Raw genomic sequence first — 19,877 nt, forward strand, 5'->3', positions numbered from 1 at the left:
ATGGCGCTGGACGTGCGGCGGCTGGAGGCGCTGAGCCTGCAGGAGCTCAGCGCGCTGCTGGACGACGAGGAGCAGCTACAGGACATGGCCCGCGAGATGGAAGAGGTGAGGGGCGCCCGCGCAGCCCCGCGCCCGGGCTGCGGCCTCCCCTCGGCCCGCCGCCCCCCTCAGCCCGCCGGGGCGCTGCCCGCGGGGCCCCGCGGTTCGGGGCTCGCTGTCCCGCCGCCCCCCATCACCACTTGCTATTTGGGGGCTGTTAATGACCGCCTCCGCCGGCGCAGGTGACTCCCTCCTCCCGGCTCTGCTCGGGCTGCTCGGCGGTCACGGCTCCGCCATGGAGCGGCCGGTACATAAGGAGCCCCTGTGCTGCGGGAAGCGCTGCCTGCCCCTCTTCCTCCCCCTCTCCCTCCCGGCCTTTTGTTTGCTGGCCCTCGGTAAGCGGGGTCTGTGCCCGGGCGCTTCTCCCGAGCGCTGGTGCCAGGGGAGGGGGCTGAGGGCTCGCCGTGCTGAAAATGCTCGGTTTGTACTAAATTAGGAGACACTGACGGAGCGGAGGTGGGGTCAGTTTTTCCATTAATACAGCCCTTGTTCTGTGCCTTGGCCACGATGAAGGATTTTGTCAGGGTGAAGTCGGTCCTATTTGTGGTCTCGATCTCAGCGCAACTTTAATTCAAAACAATATGAAAGAGATTTCTGTGTGCCCGAGTTGGTATGCTGGGCGCCGTGAAGGCTGTCCGGCTTTCTGGTGCTTGTTTTGCCCATTTGAAATGTCTTTGTCAGTGTATCAGACTCTTAAGCCGTGCATTTGGATCTCTGCTTATTGAAACAAAATAGAAGCCTGTTTTCTTCCTGCTGCTGTGGTTGTCTTTTACTGGTTTTTCTATATGCCAGTGGACCCTGTGTATTACAGTTCCGATATGAGACTGTTCCAGGTTTATTTGACTGCAAATGCTCCTAAAAGACTCTAACTATGTAGTCAGCTAACAACAAATAAGATTAAACCATTTATATAAAAATTTTAAAAGAAAGAAATGTGCTGTACTTCTCTGGGTCTTGTATGTATTGGGTTTTGTTGGTGTTTTTTTTTTTTAATTCAAGGACAAAAGCCCCAGGAAAAAAAAAGTGGAAATATATTATTGAGAAAGAAGCTTAGTTTATTAAATAAAATCTATTATAATTGCTTTCCCACAAACTGAGATTCTTGCCTTTTTGGTGCTTCTGAGGAAATGGTTCTGGATCACCTCAAACCAAATTGTCAAAGTATTACAGATTAAGAGGCCCACTGAAGTTTGAGGCTGAGATAATAAGGTGTCCTATGGAATTTACTTGCTGCATTATGCAACAATTTGTATTTTGAACTTTGTGTAAACAGATTTACGAGAGGGGGTCAGGCATAATAGCTTTTCATATGAGCTTATATTTTGAGAACTTAAACTGCTGAAGAAACAGATACTGCTGTGATAAGTAAAACATGCAGAGATCTTAGAGGCACCATGGTTTACTGGCGGGCAGGAGTACCCTTCTATATCAAGACTAAATATTTAAGGAAAGTCAATGGATTATAACAGGCTTAACTTTTTAAAGATATAAATGGGTGCAGTGTTGCTGGTTTCAGCGTGACCTCTGACAAGGTACATCAGCAGAAGGCCTGGCTCAGTGGGCTTTTTTTAATTACTATTTATTTGTCAATACACACTTAAGGCTGTAGGTCAGAAGTGACAGAAAGCCTCATGACCATAGTAGAAAAGATTCTCTTTCACTGCAGAACTAGACCGTATTCTCAATTTGACCCTCTGGTTTTCCTCTTTCATTGGCAACAGAAGGCTTTTAAATTGTAGAGTAAAGTTCTCCAGGCCTGAGGGAATATTTTGTGGTGTTTGGAAAGTGTGGCTAGGTTTGAAGGTATTCAAGCTGTGTGGAAATACGGCTATACTACTGTCTGGTATAATCCTCTTATATTATAGGCTTTTACTAGAGTCTGTTCAGCTAGAAATGCATTTACCCATCTTGGAAGGAATTGCCCATGCTTGAATACTTCTTCCTCATTCTGTTTTTGCCTTCACTAAATTGTTTATTGCTTGAGTTTGTGCTACCGGGTTCTGATTTTTCACTGTGAAGAATGTGGCAGGAAGAGGGAGAGAGGGAAATCCTGAACATAAAGAAGAAACCATGGTGACTTCATTGCTGCTTGTGTAGGTATTTGGTTGTCAGTTCATATATATCTAGGTTGTAGAGTTATTCCAAAGTCCTTAGATTCGTAATTTCATTGTGGCATGCCTATTAAATCACGATTCCTGAATCACTTCTCTGAGGTCACTTGTATTTTCAGTGGTAAAGTTGCCTGAAGCTGATTGTTCCATAATTGGAAAAACCCCTTTGTTCTCCTTGTTGAAAGGGAAACCCAGCGCAAAACCCAATGCTTTGTTCACAAAGAGGAGAATTTGGAAAACCACTTGGCTTTCTTGCTAATAGCTAAAAATAGGCACCTTCCACCCTTAAAGCGAGTGTATTCCTGTGCAGCATTTGAGCAGGATTTGTGTATGTCATTGTGAGGGTGTATATGTATCTCTGTGTGTGCTCACACGCACATTCATATTTTGCTGGGGTAATGTGCACATCCAGTGTCCCTCACAGTGTATCCCCAGGTGTGTGAAAATGTGGCATCAAAGAGCTAAGCTGCTTTTTCTGTCTCTCTAAGGTTGGTTTTGAAGCCTCTGGGTTTTTTAGTGCTTGAACAACGAACATTTTGTCTGATAGAAAGAGGAAGGAAGCCAATTGTCTGGTACTCCTAGTCTTTTAAAATTGAGGAGGGTTTTTTTATTATCTTTTGAGGTTAATCTCTGCAGTACATCTACAGTATTCATCTTCATGAAATAAAAGTACAATGTTTATAAAAGTCAATCTCGGTGTGTAAACTCTAAACAGCATAGCTGAGAGAATTTGTGACCTGACACTGGTGGTAGCTCGATGAATTTCTCCTGTGAAAATTGAATTTTCTTTTTATCTACGGCAATGTCACTTTAGTAACAGTGCAACATTGTCTTACTGACCACTAAAGTTCTACTGCCAAAAATTATTTGCTCTTCAAGACCTTAATTATATGAAGTCAAGAAGTCAGAAATGTATTGCCTTCCTCTCATTCCAGGATTTCAGAGTATGCTGGCAGGCACAGAAGGGGTTTTTGAGTGTAGTCCTTCTCTCAAAGCCGTTTGAGAAGATTGGGCAGTGCAGAAAGTCCATGTTAAAACTATGTGAATGCATGCCCAGATTTCTTGGATTCCCGCTCCTGTCCTAAAACCACATTGTGCAAGTGGTTATGTTCATGTTTGCCAAACATGAAATTTGGTTACAAAGTTAGGAATTAGACTTGGTGACAATTGTAGATTTTTCTCTTCCAGCTAAGCATCAAATGAGTAACCTGCCTGTGTCTGATGAGTGCAAATTGCAGTGCTGGGTGCCTGTGGAGTAAATGTTTAGGAATTGCAACTTACCTTTTAACCTTTATTTTGTAATTTTTGAAGCTAATACTTACGTAGTCAGAAGACCTAAATTTAGCAAATCTAATTACTTTGGGATGTATTAATATTTATTGCCAAACAGATGTTGTTAGAAGGTGTATTATCATTCACCAGTATGTGATGAAAAGTGTTCTTAAATCTTCTTCTGTAAAAGAAGTCTCTATTCTCCTACTCTGCACCTGTCAGCTCCTGTTTCAGGGGTTAATTTGACACTCCAAATGTGTCGTTACACTTCCGCACTGTGCCTGCATATTTTATTCCTAATTTACAAGTATGTGTAAGTGAAAGAGAGAATGGGGGAATGATAAAGACTACAGCAAGACCAGAGAAACCTAAAACTAGCATGGAAGTATAAAGCGATTAAAATGGTGCCACTTAAAACTTCTTTTTATTTATAGCTCCTTAAGAGACTTTTTCTTGAAACTACTGAGAGACTACTTGCTGTGCTGCTTGCCAAAGCAAGCTTATAATTATAGCAGCACTTGATGGACTTCATGGATAGTTGGGATTTCAGTCGCTCAGACTGCATCTCAGGAGGCATCTGGTCTGGAGTTGTTCTTCTGGGAACGTGCTTTTGGATGAACAGGAGCCACACTTCTCAGCGACATTTTGCACAAATAACTCTTGCTGCAAACTGTTATTTTGGAGTAAATGATAAACAGTAAAAATGTTGCTAAGCTAGTACTAGCTTCTGTTTTAATTTTATCCAGCATTTTTCTTCCTTTTTTACAAGTGGGATGGAACAAAGCTGGAGTTGATGAAAGTAGTAGAATCTCCATTCCCAAAGCAGTTGCTGCTGCTTGTTCGTGGAAGTGCTTATTAAATAAAACCTGAGTAATAGTATTCAAATTATTTCTTTTAAAAAATTCACTTTTTAAGCATCTTACATTTTGAAGTGCTACGTAAACCATGATTTTTGTCTTTAATAACCTCCATGTGTCTGTGGGTTTTTGCTTCTGTGTGTCCATTTTCTTGCAGTGCACACAATTTGGTTTGAGTGGTCTACTCAGCAGTGAGCAATCCTTCTGCCATTAAAATCCTTTTATAAGCAGCTCAGTATCATTGCCTCATTTGTCCCATTCAGAATTCATAGTGAGAGCTTAGCAGTTTAAAAAAAAAAAGCATATCTTCTCTTTAATATTGTCCTGTCTCGTTATGTCTCGTGATTCTGACTGGTATTTCTCATCTGTTTTCAGATTAATGTTTCCTGCCTGTTGAAGTGCTCATGATCTCAATAGTCTCGTTAGCAATTCTCCTAGAAAGTCGCATGCTGTTTGCTTATTTCTCTTAATAACTTTTTTCATTGCACTTCCATTAGGCAGGTGAACATCTGATGCAGTAGCAGTTCCCTGCTAAGATGCATTTGTGTTGCACAACACATCTGACAACAGAATAACTTCTATTGGATTTATTCCTTGCTTGGCCATTGTCTTGGGCTTGTGGAAAGCTGTGAATGGATGCTGAAAGCATGCTTTGTGCTGCATTGATAATCTTAATAGACTGGTCATGCCATACTGTATCTTTGACCCTTGGATGATTTTGCAACTGTTTGTTTTAAATTCGTCAACGTTTTTTGAAAGTTTTTCTATAGGGCTTTTTAGGCTAACTTCACAGTGTTTGCTTTTCTGATTCCTTGAGTTAACTTCTAAATGCAGTGGAACGGTTGCAGAAAAGTTTATTACGCGGACCTTAACGTCAGTGCCAAGAGATTATTCTGGTTTCTAAAATCGTGACTGTATTCAAGTTGCATGGCTTTGGGATTACATTTGTTGTGAAGTAGAATTTACTCATTCCACAGACTTCAAGCTTTTTTCAGTGACATGAAGCATTTTAATGTCCTGAATGGGTGGATGGATCTTTACCAGCTCCTCCGTAAGTTTCGTTAAATGTCATTCCTGAGTTTATCTTGTATTTGAGGAACTGGTTATTCTCATGGTTTTGAGTAAGATTCAATTTGAGTTTCTTGTCTCTTCAACTGTCCATTTTTTAAAGAAATTTGACACAGACTAATGCTGGAAGTACAGACTTCCAGAGTGGCACTTAAATTGATGATTAAATGTCAATCATGTTTTTTGTTCAACTTCTGTAGAAAAAATGTGCCCTTCTTAGAAGTGTTAGAATATGGAAGAAGTTGAGTCATTAAGTCTTGTGTAATTTCAAGCACTGTAACTTGAAGTGCGATTATGAATACCTTAACTTTTTTCAGTTTTAAACCAAGTATTTTTAAGACTTCCTCTCAAGTTTAGACTAGTCCACAATTGTTAGATATCAGATGCCAAGGACAGCGAAGGATGTCACTCTGTGTTAGAAGTAGGTAGGTCATAACACTGATTTTTTATTATTATTATTATTTTTACAAGTCAGGTACATCATGTCATGCTGATACTTACTCATCTTTACACATTTGAAATTATTTAAAAGTGAAGTTATTCAGAAATCATTGTAGAAAGTTAGGCATTTGCTTCCTCCTTCCCCTCCCTAGTCCTGCTGAGAGACATTATGATACTTGAGGTAGGAGATTTATTTAAAAGTAGCATTTAAAAACACCACAAAAGCCTCATCTGACTTCAGGAAGCTTTTTCTGTTATTCTGTCTGTTTACCTGGAGTTCTTCCTTCTCCTCTTTATTATATATGATTTCAGTAAAAGGTTCCTTTTCCTGGGATTTGTGTTAATAGGTTTGTGTCCACTGGCTTTTTTCTCTCTAGAGGAAATGTACATGTTCTTCATCCTGAAGAAAGATTAAAGTTCACTCATAAAACTGGTCTTCCCAGACTGACTGCACAACTGCTTTGAAATGAGAGTATCAGCCTTACAAGCAGTGACAATACAATCACCAGATCAAATTGAAGTCGCTTGAAGGAAGTAGTTTGCTCATTAAAATGGTGAAAGAGGAGAGGCATCAGAAGCCATGAATCTTTTTGCACGCAGCCTTCTTTGGCTGGCAGTTCAGAAGACAGCTAGTTAACCAAACTTGTGGTGGTGACAGGTGATTCGGTAAGAAGCTGGATGCCAGTAACTAGGCTATTAAATCATGTGTGTTTTAGTTCCCTTCCTAATTGATAGAAAAAATGTTAAATAGGGGGACTTAGGCTTTCTAAGGAGTAACAGTCTAACAGTGTTCTCATATGAGAAGAAACAAATGGTAGCAACCAGTTTAATTTAAATTATTTTGCATTGGATTCAAAAGTGAGAAGAGAGGATTTTCTTTTTATTCTTGGAAAGGATTCAAGTTGAACACAAGCATAGGGCTGGAAGCTTGTTTAGGCTTGATGTGAGAATCTCGAGAAGACAAAACCGTATTGCAAGTAAGGTTTCTCCAATTTTCACAATTTGGAATAGCATTTTATTTTGATTGATGTAGACTTTAAGACTCAGCATTATCCCTGACTTAACTTTTTTAAAAGTGGTTTAGCAAGAACAGGGCAAAAGAGAGTAAAACCTTGGTATTTGAAGAGCGATATCTGGGGCCAAAGATATATTTAAGTAACATTGAGCCAATTTTGAATTTAGAAGATTAAAGCAGTGTATAAATATTTCAAAAGGAAATAATTGCTTTTGAAAACATTGTTGCTACACTTGGTAAATATTTTCACCTGATGCACGTAGTCGTGTGCTCAGATTGCCAAGAACACCTGACTTCTGATCCTGCCCTTTTCTGGGGCTTGAAATAGCTCATTTGGGTTTCCTCTTTTCCTGTTTCTGAGGTGTGGCTCTCCTATATCCACCCATGAGCATGAAAGGAAGAAAGCACTGTACTCTTCATGTTTGCACTGAATTCAATGCAACTGTCCATAAATAAGATCTGTTATAGCTAAACAGGGATGATGTGGGCTAGAAGGGGCATATTAATGTAGGACATCACAAAAAGCGTACCAAACGTTTCATTGATTTTGAAGGCAGCTTAATAGATTTGGCCTGTTGTGCCATGGGAAAACTGTCCCACTTGCTGAATCAGACTGAAAAACTGAAATCAAATCCCTTGTGATTTTTTTTGGTGTTTTTTTTTTTCCTTTTGATGTCTGAATATTTTCATTAATCTAATGTGACATCCAGGGCAGACTTCCCCAAACACTCAGCTTTCCCAAAGCTCGTGAAGACTGTCTTGATAAAATCGCGTGCGTGTGTGTGTATGAGCAAACTCGGAATCTTGCGGAATCTTGGTTTTCTGAGAATTGTCACTTGTGCTTTAGGAACAATGTCTTCAGGCTAGGATATGTTAAGCAAAAGGATTAAACTGAAAAACAAGCTTTTGGCATTAATCCAGGACTGATTTAACATAGTTGGGGAAGAATATTCTGGAGAAGGCACTGTAATGATGCAGTCCTAGGCTTTTGCATTTTAATAAGATAAAGGATGACATTCCTCCGCAGTCTTTTTGCATGTTACTGGTGGGATTCAAAGATTTTTTTAAGAGCAACTTTTTCTTTATCTGTCAATGTTCATCATGGGGGAATGGTAAGGGTGGTGCATCAAGTGGGAATGAAGAAGCATCTACATTAAATAATGAGTGAAAGTTCAAACAAAGCACCTTCAGGTATCAGGGTGTGAATGTAAAAATCTGATCTCACAAAGCTGCGACAGCCAACAGGCCAGATCTCACATAAATTTGTGACAAGAATTAGAAGCAGCTTGGGTAATGTAAACTGCACTCCTCTGCCACTTAGCAGAAATGTCTGAGTGCCCAGAGACTGTTCTCTGCACAATAACCGCTGCCGTACTGCTGAGGTGAAACCTGCCTCTTGCAGACAGTTCAGTGCAGCAGGAACCTGGTTCCTGTTCTGATCGGGCAAAAGCTGTTCTGCCTGCAGAAGCATTCACGGGCATCTCTGCCCCCACTCAGAGGAGAGGGGGTTTCTTAGGACTCCATGCCCACAACACAAACTCTTCAAGTAGTTATCATTTCCAGCTGGGAGGAGAAAACTGTTTAATGAGCCCTCTGCAGCATGTGGAAAAAAACGTGCAGGGAAGTGACTTCAGGTCAGTATTAATTCCTGTTCAGAAAGTTCACAGGTGCTCATAGCTGAATAGAGATATCCTTATTCTCAGTACAATTCCTCTGAAGGTCTTTCGCCCATGAGCTTCAGCAGTCCATTGTCGTTTTAGATGTTTTCAACATGCTGTTTGCAGTGTAGACCTTCTTATTCCTTCTAGATGATACGCTAGTAAAATAGTATATTAGTAGAGCAGTAAAAATACAGTTTGTGAGAAAGGATTTTGCGTAGCAGAAAAAAAGAGATCATGGAAAAAGAGCACAATAGCTGAAGCTGACCATACTCACCAAAACGGCAGACATTCCCACTGCTCATAAGAATTCCAAAAGTATTGTTGTTAGTTGCAGGTCCAATACCGTAGTACTAATTTTTACAGAGAGCTTACTTTTGTTGTTTATTTAGAAATTTTGAAATTCTCATGTTGTCTAAATAACCATTAGTCTTGCTTAGTATTTTCGCCGACATTTCACACGCTTTTTTTTTTCCCAGGCCCAAAATGTTCAACACAGCAAGGACATGACACTTGCCAGCAACCGCAGTCTGGCAGAAGGCAATCTTTTGTACCAGCCAAAGTTGGAGTCTTTGAAATCAAATTTGACTGAAAAATACCGAGAGCTGCAAGTTCTTTTTGAAGCATACCAGATAAAGAAAACAAAACTAGGTAACATTTTCTGTTGACAATTATGATTTGCTGTTTTCTAAGTGAATGTAAATCTGTTGCACTTTTTGTTTGTTTGTTTGTTTTTGGTGTCTCATTTTTAGCTGTGTGAATTAGGGTACAAAGTGAAATGTCATTCTTGTGTAGTTCTGAAATAGATCATGTTTCTAATGATTTATTAAGTATCCGTTACACCTAGTAACAGATACTGTAGACTCTTTCTACTACTGCGCGCTTACCTACCTATTGTTGACCTACTGTTCTCTAAATGATCAAATTCGTTTACCGTGCTAAAAAGCAAAACATAATTTGAATTTTCAGTGATTAATCATAAATCAAATGGAATATTGTATTTAACTTTCTCATTTCATACTGAATTATGAAGTATTGTGTGTCTGATACTGCACTTGCTGAAGTGCTTTGTCTTTCAATGTTGTAAATATATCATTGTAATTAAATTTCAGGTTTCGGCACTCTGACAATATTCCTAAACTACTTAATATATTTTTTTCTGTAGATCATCCTGTCTAGAACAATGGAGTACGCTAGTTGTACATATGTGCCTTAGAAATGTTTATGCTTGCTGAGGCTGTATAGCTTCAGTTAGAAGTCACTTAGAGCCAGCTGTCATTTACTGTTCTTTTTGTGCCGTTACAGACAGACAATCCAGTAATGCTTCGCTGGAGACACTGCTAGCGCTGCTTCAGACAGAGGGGGCTAAAATTGAGGAAGACACAGAGGTAATGATGGTACACTTCAATTCTGCCACTTACACCCATTACCAAAGACTTCCAATGTACAGAGCTGCAGTGCAGTGTTGAACATCTAATAGACTAAAAGGATATTTTTAAGAATATGGTGTGGTCTCTGCTTTGAAATTCAATGAACAGTCATTTGGTTTCAGCGAGAATTTTTTTATCTGAGTGATTTTTTTAGTACTAACATCTTTGAAGTTTAAGAGAGAAAACGCTCCTTTTCAGAAAAGAAAGCCAAACCCTCTTAGTTCCTTGGCATGCCTTCAAACTCATGGTGTATGAATGTGGAATGTTTTTTTAATGGTGTCTGCCTGTATATGTATTAATCGATTACAAATGTCACTCATTTGTAATCGATTACAAATGTAACCTAATGAAAAACTGTGCCTGCACTGTGTTTTGCCCAGCATTTCTGGTGAAATATTCCATTATGATTTCAATGTATCTGTCTAGGTGCCAGTAGTCACCACTCGCTGTGATACAAGTGCTTGAAGGGTGGTCTGTTTTCACAATAATGGAGGTGTTTGGTTTCGTTTGCTGATTTGCCTGTAGGACATTCTCTGTAACTACATAGTGTGTTAGCATCAGGGGAGAAATCTGCATGTTGGCCCTGAGTTGTGATTGCATAAAGACATTCCCAGGACCAGTTGAATTTTGTGATTATATGTATGGTCACCTCTCTTAATTATTAAACATCGTTTACTCAAAGCCACAAGTAAGCATGAGTCTTAAACCAGGCTTAGCAATAGTTTGCCTCTCTGTACTGAGGCTTGCAGAGTTCTCAGTGTTTCTGTTGGCATTGCAAGCAGTACTGAGCTGTAATTCAGCTTAGCTGACAATCTGGAAAGCTGTTGAACTTGATTCATTCCTGTCTGATGATCAGGGGAATGTTCAGAGCTAGATTCAGATGTTCTTACTGCTGTTGCTTCAGTATAAAAGCAAAAATGATACTTAACTCCCAATGCCTCTGAGTAATAGCTAATTCAAAATTCTGCTCAGAATTCTTAGTATGCCAGTCATCTTCCATATGCAAGATGGAAAATCGCAGGCAAAATTATGCTATTTTTAGGATGTGAGCCATTTAGATTCTCTTGCAGTATGCCGTTTTCTGAAAGATTGTTCCATATTTGACAGAATATGGCGGAAAAATTTCTTGATGGTGAAATACCACTGGATTCCTTCATTGATGAGTACCAGAGCAAGCGTAAACTGGCTCACCTGCGACGTGTAAAAATTGAGAAGCTCCAAGAAATGGTGCTGAAGGGACAGAGACTTCCGCAGGTTCAGCCGCAGGCTCAGCCAAGAGCACCCGAGACAACACCAGCACCTCAAGATTCCTACACTTCGGATGCAAACGCTCCTCCATCAGTTGTGCCCCGACGAATACCACCCCCTCCACCTTCTTCAGTCCCAGCAGGACGCTTTCCTACTCCGTTTACTGCAGCCATGAGTTCAGGACCAGCTCTTGCTTATCCAGGTGCTCCGTATCCTCCTCTCCCTCCTCGACCAGGAGTTCAGTCTGCAAGTCAAATGCCACAGCCAGGATACCCATCTCAGTTTGTACCACAATATCCTCCAGCTCTTCCCCAAAGACCACCTCGCCTTCCACCACATCCTGGCTTTATCCTCCAGTGAATATTTTGGTGCGCCTAACTTATGTAATGGTGCTTATATTTCCTTTTTCTCCCCATCAGAGACTTAATGTAGGCAATGGAAGGCCTCTGTTTTTTGCACAATGGAGTACAAAATCCGAGCTGTGGCACAGAGGTTTGCAATTGCGTTTGGTAAATGTGATTATTTTTGTTTTCAAATATCAGTGACAACAAGGTTTTTCTAGGAAGGTGATAGGGTCTAAATTTTGTAAATCCATCAAATTGTGAAACAACATACAGTGGATTTCCTGACATTACAAATCAAACCACGCTCTGAATTCTTTAGTGATGGTAAATCAGCATCCTCTTCTGTTCTGATGTATTCCCATCACAGCTGGATGTATGTGTGGCAAACTGGGAGCTATTTGTCTCTCTAAAGAATTCTCTATCAGTGCCAGTGTTTGGATAGTAACAACTGTGTCTGAATACTGGGCCAAGAGTTGCAATGGGCCACATCAGCATCCTTTGCAGTGTGCCTGGACAACAGCATTTGTGGCCAGGTGCACAATGTTTTCAGAGCTCGCTGAGCTGAAACTCTTGTCAGAAAATGTTCTGTGGTTTTTAGACAGTAAAAGTTAAGAGTTTCATTTCTACATTTCAGTTGTTACCTTAGACTTTTCATAATAAAAGTACACACTCCTCCCACTCCTGAATAGCTTCATATCCTGAAAGTCCTGGTCTCTTGAAATTAAACTAAACTGTTTGTAGAGCCAGTTTAGAGTTTTATAGAAACTTTACCAGGCATTTTTACTTCCTTGCCTGTTAAGACTCTTTCTTAGTTTTGTTTTTCTTTTCCACACCTTGGATACAGAAGTGATTTTTATTTTTTTTTTTTACACAGGTGCTTAGCTTTTGATATCATGTGATTCCAGGAATCTAGGCAGGGTATTTTCTTAATCAAATACTGGGTTTTCACATCATGTAATTGCCCACTTGAAGCTCCGCAGTTTCATTTTATCCCTCAAACTCAGTCTCTCGCTTGGCAGAACTCTTTTTAACTTTCCCATTTCCTTCAGTTTTGCAGTTTTTGGCATGTGTACCTATCTGGAATTTGCAGTTAACGTTTCTCTGCAAGCAGGCAAAACAGAAAAGTTTTTTGAACTCCATGGTGGCTGTTTGCATCTTATATAATCCATTCTTGACTTCTGATGCCACTGGAGGGGGAGGCTTTTTAGGGAAGCTCAGATTTCATTCTCAATGTGACTCTTGAAGCCTAAGGTGCAGACACATGCTGGTATTTTAATCTAGCGTTGGGGGAGGCAAATCTTAACACTTGTTGCTTGCGGAGAATGTGTCTGTAAATTCATTATCAATTTCTCACATCCACAAACAACTTTCAGCCAGTTAATGGTAATTTAAGAAACAGTCCAGAATCTGTCATAGCCCCTGCATTATTTCAAAACATTTTCATATCATTACCCTGGAATGCACTACATTGTTTGGAAGTCTGTACTACAAACAGCATCAGTCAAAATAGAATATCTATTTTTTTTCTTTACGTAAGGCCCTTGACTGTCCCTTAATCATTTCCTCCGGAGTATGGTGGTTGCTAGCAAATACTAATCTGAAATTTAGCTCATAACAGGAAGCTCTCTATTCTGAAAATATGATTATTTGGCTTGTTTTGCCTTCTGAAGGCAAAGGGCAGAAGGTTGGTCAGTGTTACTGGCATCTGAACCAATTCCCCAGTGTAAGTCTGGAAAGTTCTATAGATGGGGGATTTTGTGAAGCAATGTGCATTGGATTTGTTTGCAAAGTGTGTTTTTTCTGTAATCTAGTGATGGTACAGGATGTGTTTTTTTTTTTTAAATAGTGTAATATCTTTTCTTGGTATTATTTTCTCACTGAAGCTTTGTATAAGCATGGTTAATTATGACTTGTTTCAAAGTAACTTTGCTGTGCTATTAGTGCTGGTATTTGGATGGCAACTGTTGTATCTGAATGCTAAACATAAGTCTGCTGTAGAAATGATTTGTGTCCTAGAAAGAATTAAAGTGGGTGGGGGCTACCAGGATGGTGACTGAGTACAGAAATTCGTACTTAGAGCCTGCTACACAAAAACTCTAAAAAACTCTCAAATTAGTTTTGCTAACATTTAATAAAAACAACCAGGTATCTTTTACACTTATCAAGTGCCAACTTTTTTTCCGAGGGCTGAAAATCCTCAGAATGATGGAGGTGATAGATAAGTGTATTGTGAATTTGCACTGCATTTTATGTATCTAACTTTATTGGTATTAGTAGTCAAAAAATATTTTTACTACTTGTTAAATTTTCTGTCTTTTGGTAACTTTTGTGATAAGATGACCTTTCAGGGATACTTTATCTAGAAACAAACTCTTGTGCAAACTAAATACAGACAAAGCTAATGCAATCTTTCTGTCTGAAAGCAAAACAATGCATTATTGCATATGCATGTGGCTGATGTGCCTTAGGATCACTACTTGTGATTGTCATACTAGGATATTAGCATTTTTATCGTTTGAATGGCCATTGCTTAACTCGAATTTAAGGGCTCTTCAAGAGCACTTTCTTTTACAAAAAAACTCACCCTCATACTTCAGAAAAAACAAAGGCTGTATCTGCTATTTGTAAGCTTAAAAGTTGCCTTCACTGATGGATTAAGTTTGAACATAGGTAATGTAACTGATGTGACGTTTCAGTTATAGCAATCTCATAACTGAAATCCAGCTGCTCGTGGAAGACATTTTGCCATTAATTGTGTGTGTGCGCACAAACTGTAAATATATACTTGACTGCTGGTAATGTTTAAAGGTAAAGGAGAAAGGTGACTGTGGAAAGCTGTTTAAATCCTTTCAGAAACAAACGTTACAAAACACTAACCTGAATGATTCGGGCAAGAGGTGCGTCAGTGCTTTCGACCTGTTGCCCTTTGACAGCTTCTCCTGTTCTGTTATAGCTAATAAATAAATTCTGCTATGGCTAGGATATTTAGAATCATACTAATTTGCACTGTTTATAAGATAGTGAGATTAAAATGCCATAGGCAAGCTGAGACTTGAGAGGGGGGCTTGCCAAAAAATATATATATATATTATGTTGTCTTGAGGATTTTTAATGTCTGCTGCAAATAGCATATACTTCCCCAAAGCAATTGGAGTGGAGGAAAATCTTTTAAATATGATGTGTAACACGGCTTTAGAGTGTTGGTAGCGTTGAAAATGCTCTCTTTGGATGGCATTACTTTTGCCAGTCTTTTGTATGCAGTTTTGTAAGTTATGACTAATTCAGTTGTAAGTGCTTAGGTTGATTGATGATCAGCATTAGACGGTTCTAACTGAAGGGTGAGTTTCACTGCGCTTCAGTGCTGTCTTCTAGAGGAAGTGGAGTCAGTTGTTCCAGCACAGCTGATCCACACAGGTCACCTCCGTACCAGGGACCGTGGAGGGACTATATAAAATATAATTTCATGTAGTGCCAGGAGGCAGAGCCCTGGGCACGGTCTGGTCATGGGTAACAGTTACGTTTAGTGCCCCAACTTCCACAACCTCAGTCTTGACCTCTTTTGGGACTTCTCTGCCCTCTCAAACTGGAATAATGACTTAGATACAGAGCTCAAATCAACAATTCCTTTAGCCTGAATATAGAGCCACATGGCCTGCGTTGAGTTCTGAGGAGGCAGAGTCGTACTGCGCCTGAACAGTTCCTCTGTGTAATCCTGGACAGTCTAATAAAGGGGCAATTTTATATGCCTAGCAAGTTGTGAAACGTACAGTGGATTTGTTTGCATAATAAGTCTTTCTGTAATCTACTGTGGTCTGATTTTAAATAAAATAGCATATCTCTCTTGGTGTCGTGTTCCTATTGTGGCTTCAGTTAATTACGTTGAACATAACTTCACTGTGAAAACAGTTGTAGAACATAAATTTGCAAGCAAATAACTTTTAATTATTCATAGTAAATCTGTTGGCCGTGTTTTTTAGTGACTGGATATAGCGAGTCCATTTTGTATGTAGCTGATACAGGATAGGTGTGCTCAGAGTAGATTCTGCACATTGCAATCACGGCAATGAGGTGGGTGGGCTGTCTTGCCAGGTAGAATCCCTTTGCGTTTATTTTGCTTTCCTACAATTAGCTGGAATAGTGGAAGTGTTCAGCATCTTCACCTGGAAAAGCCGGAGGAAGGGGGAAAGCCACTTCCATCTGTTAAAAGAGCAAGAACTTAGATTTCAGCCAAGACAAGCTAGGAGAAATGAGTCAACCAAAATTATTCAGGAATATGAGTCAGAGGGTAGAAAAGACCTGATGTAATTTTCTGCGATATGTCGCTTTAATAGCAATGTGAAATGGAAGTCTTACTGCAGAATAACTGATAATATATGGAAGAAAATCCCTTTCTTAATTGTTTCTTTATATGTTCCGTTTGTGGTGACTGTGGAGATTTGATAACCTTCTGCTGATGCAGAAATAGGAAACTACAGATGAGGAAAACTTGCAGTGCTGACTCAGTGCAGGTGGGCGAGGGAAGGGGCTGGTGTTACGTAAAAGCTCCAGTTCTTCAGCTCAGCTCTTCTAAGAATTTGCAGCAACGCCCGTGTTTTGCAGCTTGAAAAAGGTGTGCACAAAACGTCAAGAAGTGCCTGTTCTGAAACTGGGGTTTGGATGGCACTTCCCCGTGGCTCACGTGCACCAGGAGATCGTTCTGGGTGGGATCGTTCCCTGGGCAAAGGAGAGGTAACCCCATACAGTCAGACCTTGCCAGGCAGGGGACTCGCATGTTAGTTGGGTTAACGACTAACAAAAAAAAGCAAAGCAATGCAAAAACAGCAAGTGGTGTGTCAGTGATGCACTGGCAGTATTTCACGTGGTCTTGACTTGTCCCTTCTCTTTGGAAGCTGGCTTCGGAGGCCATGCAAGCCTACACAGATCCTTCGGTAGCCCTTGTTCCTGTAATTTGAGTCCTCTTGTGGTTGTATATTAATCAACCCTGATACAAGCCTTTTACAGGTATGTCTGTTCACCTCTCCGAGACTTTGTCATTAGAAACAAGACACGTGTTGCTTTGAGTTCTTTTGAGAGATTTTTGTCTCAACTGAAGTTTCGGAGAAGCCTTATTGAGACTCTGGTGCCCCAGCTGACATGTGTCCCTAAAGCAGGCTGTCCCTGGGCAGCCTGCGTTGGGGTCTCAACCTCACCTGAAGCCAAATCTCTGGTTTTCTCCCTACCTGCAGGACAAATTGCAGACTGCTGAGGCTGGAAGACTTCTTAGTGCATACCTTGAACCCCGGATCGTGCTGTAAGCTAAAGGCTAATTTTTAGTACTACTTATTATTGCCAGCTTGTTCAAGGGTGCTTTTTCCACACTCTTGCAGATGATGAGTAGGAATTATCTTTTCCTTCAAAGCTAAAAACGTTTCCTCTCACCACATAAGCTAATTTCACACCTTGCTAGGTGCCCTTGAAGTTGCACGTGATTCTAGCAACCACTGCTTGGGATGGGCTAATTTCTCAGGGATTCATTCGTTTTGAAAGAAGCCAGCTGCATCCCGTAGAGGATGGGGAGGTGACAAAGTGGCTGCAGTTCTCGGCACTGGGCTGAGACCAGCTGGTTGAGGAGAAAATGCTGATTGTGCAGAAATGTGGAAATGTAATGATGTCCTTTGGGCTGGTGGGTGTATTAGTTGTCTCACGCTACCAGCAGTGGTAGATGGTTAGTAAGGGGAATACATACCATCTTTGTATTTTTCTGTTTTGATTGAAACTTGCATCCCTATGAGGCATTTGTTAAATGATTGTAGGAGCTGATATTTCTGTATTTCCTAAGTCATTTTTCTGATTGGGCTATTCAGGAAATACTGTCACTAAAAACAGTACTGCCCAGATGCATGTAACTTGTGCCTTAGTCACCGCTACCGGCAGGTTAGACGCAGAAGGGAAATAAAATACCTTGCAAATGGGTGGCTGCTGTTCATGGCTTTAATTAAGGCCTCTTAAAAACATACTTTTACAGAAGCTTTTTTTACCTGACTTTCTAGAGCATGTAACGGCAGTGTTTTCTATTCCTGTGCTTGATTTCAGTGGACTCTTTTTTTCCCCCAGTAATCTGAGGGGCACTTGTATTCTGTAAGCTTTGCTCGCTGTAGTGATGCTGTTACTGAACTTCAGCTGCTTTGTGTGCTCGTGTTCAAACTAATTTGTGGTTACTGGAGGTCTGGCTGCTGAGGGAGCCAAAGGGTGGGGAAAGGAGGGCTTTGATAACAGGCTGTTTGAAAGCTGCTTCAAGAAAAATAAATTGTACTGCACTAACCTCAGTGGAAGGGAGCAGAATGTAGTATTTCACAATTTTCGCTTGGTTATTTTCCATTGCTTTTGTTACAGCTACTGATGTGCTACTGAGTTCTCAGTAGCTCATCGAGTTAAACATCTTCCTCTCTCCACAGATGCAATAATGGTATTTAATAGTCATTAGCAAATTGGATCCTGTACCGCAGGATGTCTTGATGGAGTCTCAAAATAAACTCTTGCATACACAGTTTGCAGTTGTGATTTTTTTTACATATTTTTTTGTCTGCAAATACTTTCCGAAAAGTATAGGTGTTAAGAAAAAATCTTAGCCTGGACAGTAAGCTTAATTTTGGTATAAGAATTACTTTAGCACATAGGTTATGCTGTAAGTGGCCTTTGGAGCTTGTTTTTATTTTTGCTGATGTTTTTTGAGACTTTGTACGTGCTGGCCTGGGTTGTTTTACCTGCAGCCTCTGTAAGTATCAATCTAAGTAAATCATAGTGAACCAGCAGTGGTGTTGAAGAAGTTACATTTACCCATAGCATCGCTCTTAATGCCACATTTTACTTTATTTTTGAATTCTTTGAACTTCAAATATAGCTGTGGCTAGACTTATGGTAGTGAGATTTAAAAGTTAGTGTTCTTGATTAATCAGTATTTCCATTACGAAATGTAATGTTGTGAGTGGTTAGGATGACGTCAGTCTCCCAGCAAATACAGCTTTATCACTGTCTATAAATAGGCTGCGAGCTACTGCGGAAAGTGCTTCCTTGTACTGAGAGAAAAGGTTGCTGTAAGAAACGAAACTCAGAAGTCTGGAGCTGGCCACAGCCATATCTCGATTGACATCATTGTCACTCGATGTGGCAGCAGTCACCCGAGGGGCACGGCTGGGTAACCCTCTCCCAGCTGTCCTCCACTGCTGCTGTCGATAAGAGCTTCTCCGTAGCTTCATGGAAAGGCTGAGAAGGATGTAAATCTTTGGGTTGGAGAAGAACGCGATGTAACTTGCAGGATTAGACCAGCGGCTTGCCTTGCCCAGCAACACCAGTATTGACACCAAAGCCTTTTCATGGGGAGTGCACTTTATACTGACAGTTGGTTGGGAAAGGGGAACTGGCACTTGCTACGCTGGCCGTAGTAGTTGCTCATAAAACTGTAAAGATATTCTTTTGTGACATGTAACCTTAGAAATCTTAAGTCATCATGAGACTGCTACGGAACTAAAATAAATAATAAACTACCTTATGAATGTGTTTTCTTGAGATACAGTAACTTACAATTCTAGTTAACTGCTTTATAGTCTATTGTTAATGCTAGCACCTAAGAGCCATGTTTTTTACTGTGACTTGTATGAAATATTTGATTCTAACTGTTTTGCGGGGCGGGGGGGGGGGGTGTCACAATGAGTTGGAGGAAAATTCTAGGCTTTTTTCAAAGGGACCCTCACAAATCTCCTCTTAAATATCAGGGAGCTGTGTTTGCCCTGTCGTGGGCATCCTCACTGAGCTCTGAATGCTTCAGGTTACCCATTTCACTGATGCATCCAAGTTGCGCTAAGAGGCGCAGTGACACTCAGCCATGCAGGTAGGCTCAGGTAAGTGGAGAAGAAACAAAAATCCATGTTTCTTGCAGGTGTGTGCCAATGGCCCTGATGAGCAGCTGCGAGGATGCAGGTAACGGCTGCCCTGGCTGGAAGGCAGCACTGATCTTGTGCCCATGCTGCTGCGGCTGGATTGCTTTTTATTTATTGCAGCTACTTACGGTTGGTAAGGCTGCCAGTCATCAGTGAGAGCCATGTTGTGAGCATACGCAGCAGAAATTATTGTGCTGCGCTGCCCTGGGGAGCTGCTCACGCTGGGCAGGGGCTGGGTCTTGCCTTAGTGCTACAGCCATATCGATGGAGACAACTGCATAAATACAGACCTATACACACATACACATGTGCATATATATGTGTAACTATCTATATTAAAAAAAAATGCAAACATGCATATATTAAAAAAAACCTATGTACATATATAGGCACACACAGCCCTACACACATAGCTACA

At 40.5% G+C, this 19,877-nt stretch overlaps 1 protein-coding gene across 2 annotated transcripts; it reads left to right on the plus strand.

The window, feature by feature from the left end:
* On the plus strand, positions 1-15,366 carry VPS37B (VPS37B subunit of ESCRT-I). 2 transcript variants are annotated; one of them, XM_059827546.1, is made up of 4 exons: positions 1-105; positions 9,001-9,172; positions 9,827-9,909; positions 11,059-15,366. In XM_059827546.1, the coding sequence occupies exons 1-4, from the start codon at positions 1-3 to the stop codon at positions 11,557-11,559; spliced, it is 861 nt and encodes a 286-aa protein (XP_059683529.1). In that variant the 3' UTR covers positions 11,560-15,366. The 2 variants fall into 2 exon arrangements, with proteins under 2 accessions (XP_059683529.1, XP_059683530.1); XM_059827547.1 differs by lacking the exon at positions 1-105 and adding an exon at positions 5,372-5,390.
* The last annotated feature ends 4,511 nt before the right edge of the window (positions 15,367-19,877 follow it).

This window comes from Gavia stellata, chromosome 21 (assembly GCF_030936135.1).
Source record: "Gavia stellata isolate bGavSte3 chromosome 21, bGavSte3.hap2, whole genome shotgun sequence".
NCBI classification, from domain to species: Eukaryota; Metazoa; Chordata; class Aves; order Gaviiformes; family Gaviidae; genus Gavia; species Gavia stellata.

Coding starts and splice junctions, on each gene's coding strand:
- VPS37B (XM_059827546.1), top strand. CDS start 1: ATGGCGCTGGACGTGCGGCGGCTGGAGGCGCTGAGCCTGCAGGAGCTC. Junction 106..9,000: donor TGGCCCGCGAGATGGAAGAG/GTGAGGGGCGCC, acceptor TTTTTTTCCCAG/GCCCAAAATGTTCAACACAG. Junction 9,173..9,826: donor GATAAAGAAAACAAAACTAG/GTAACATTTTCT, acceptor GTGCCGTTACAG/ACAGACAATCCAGTAATGCT.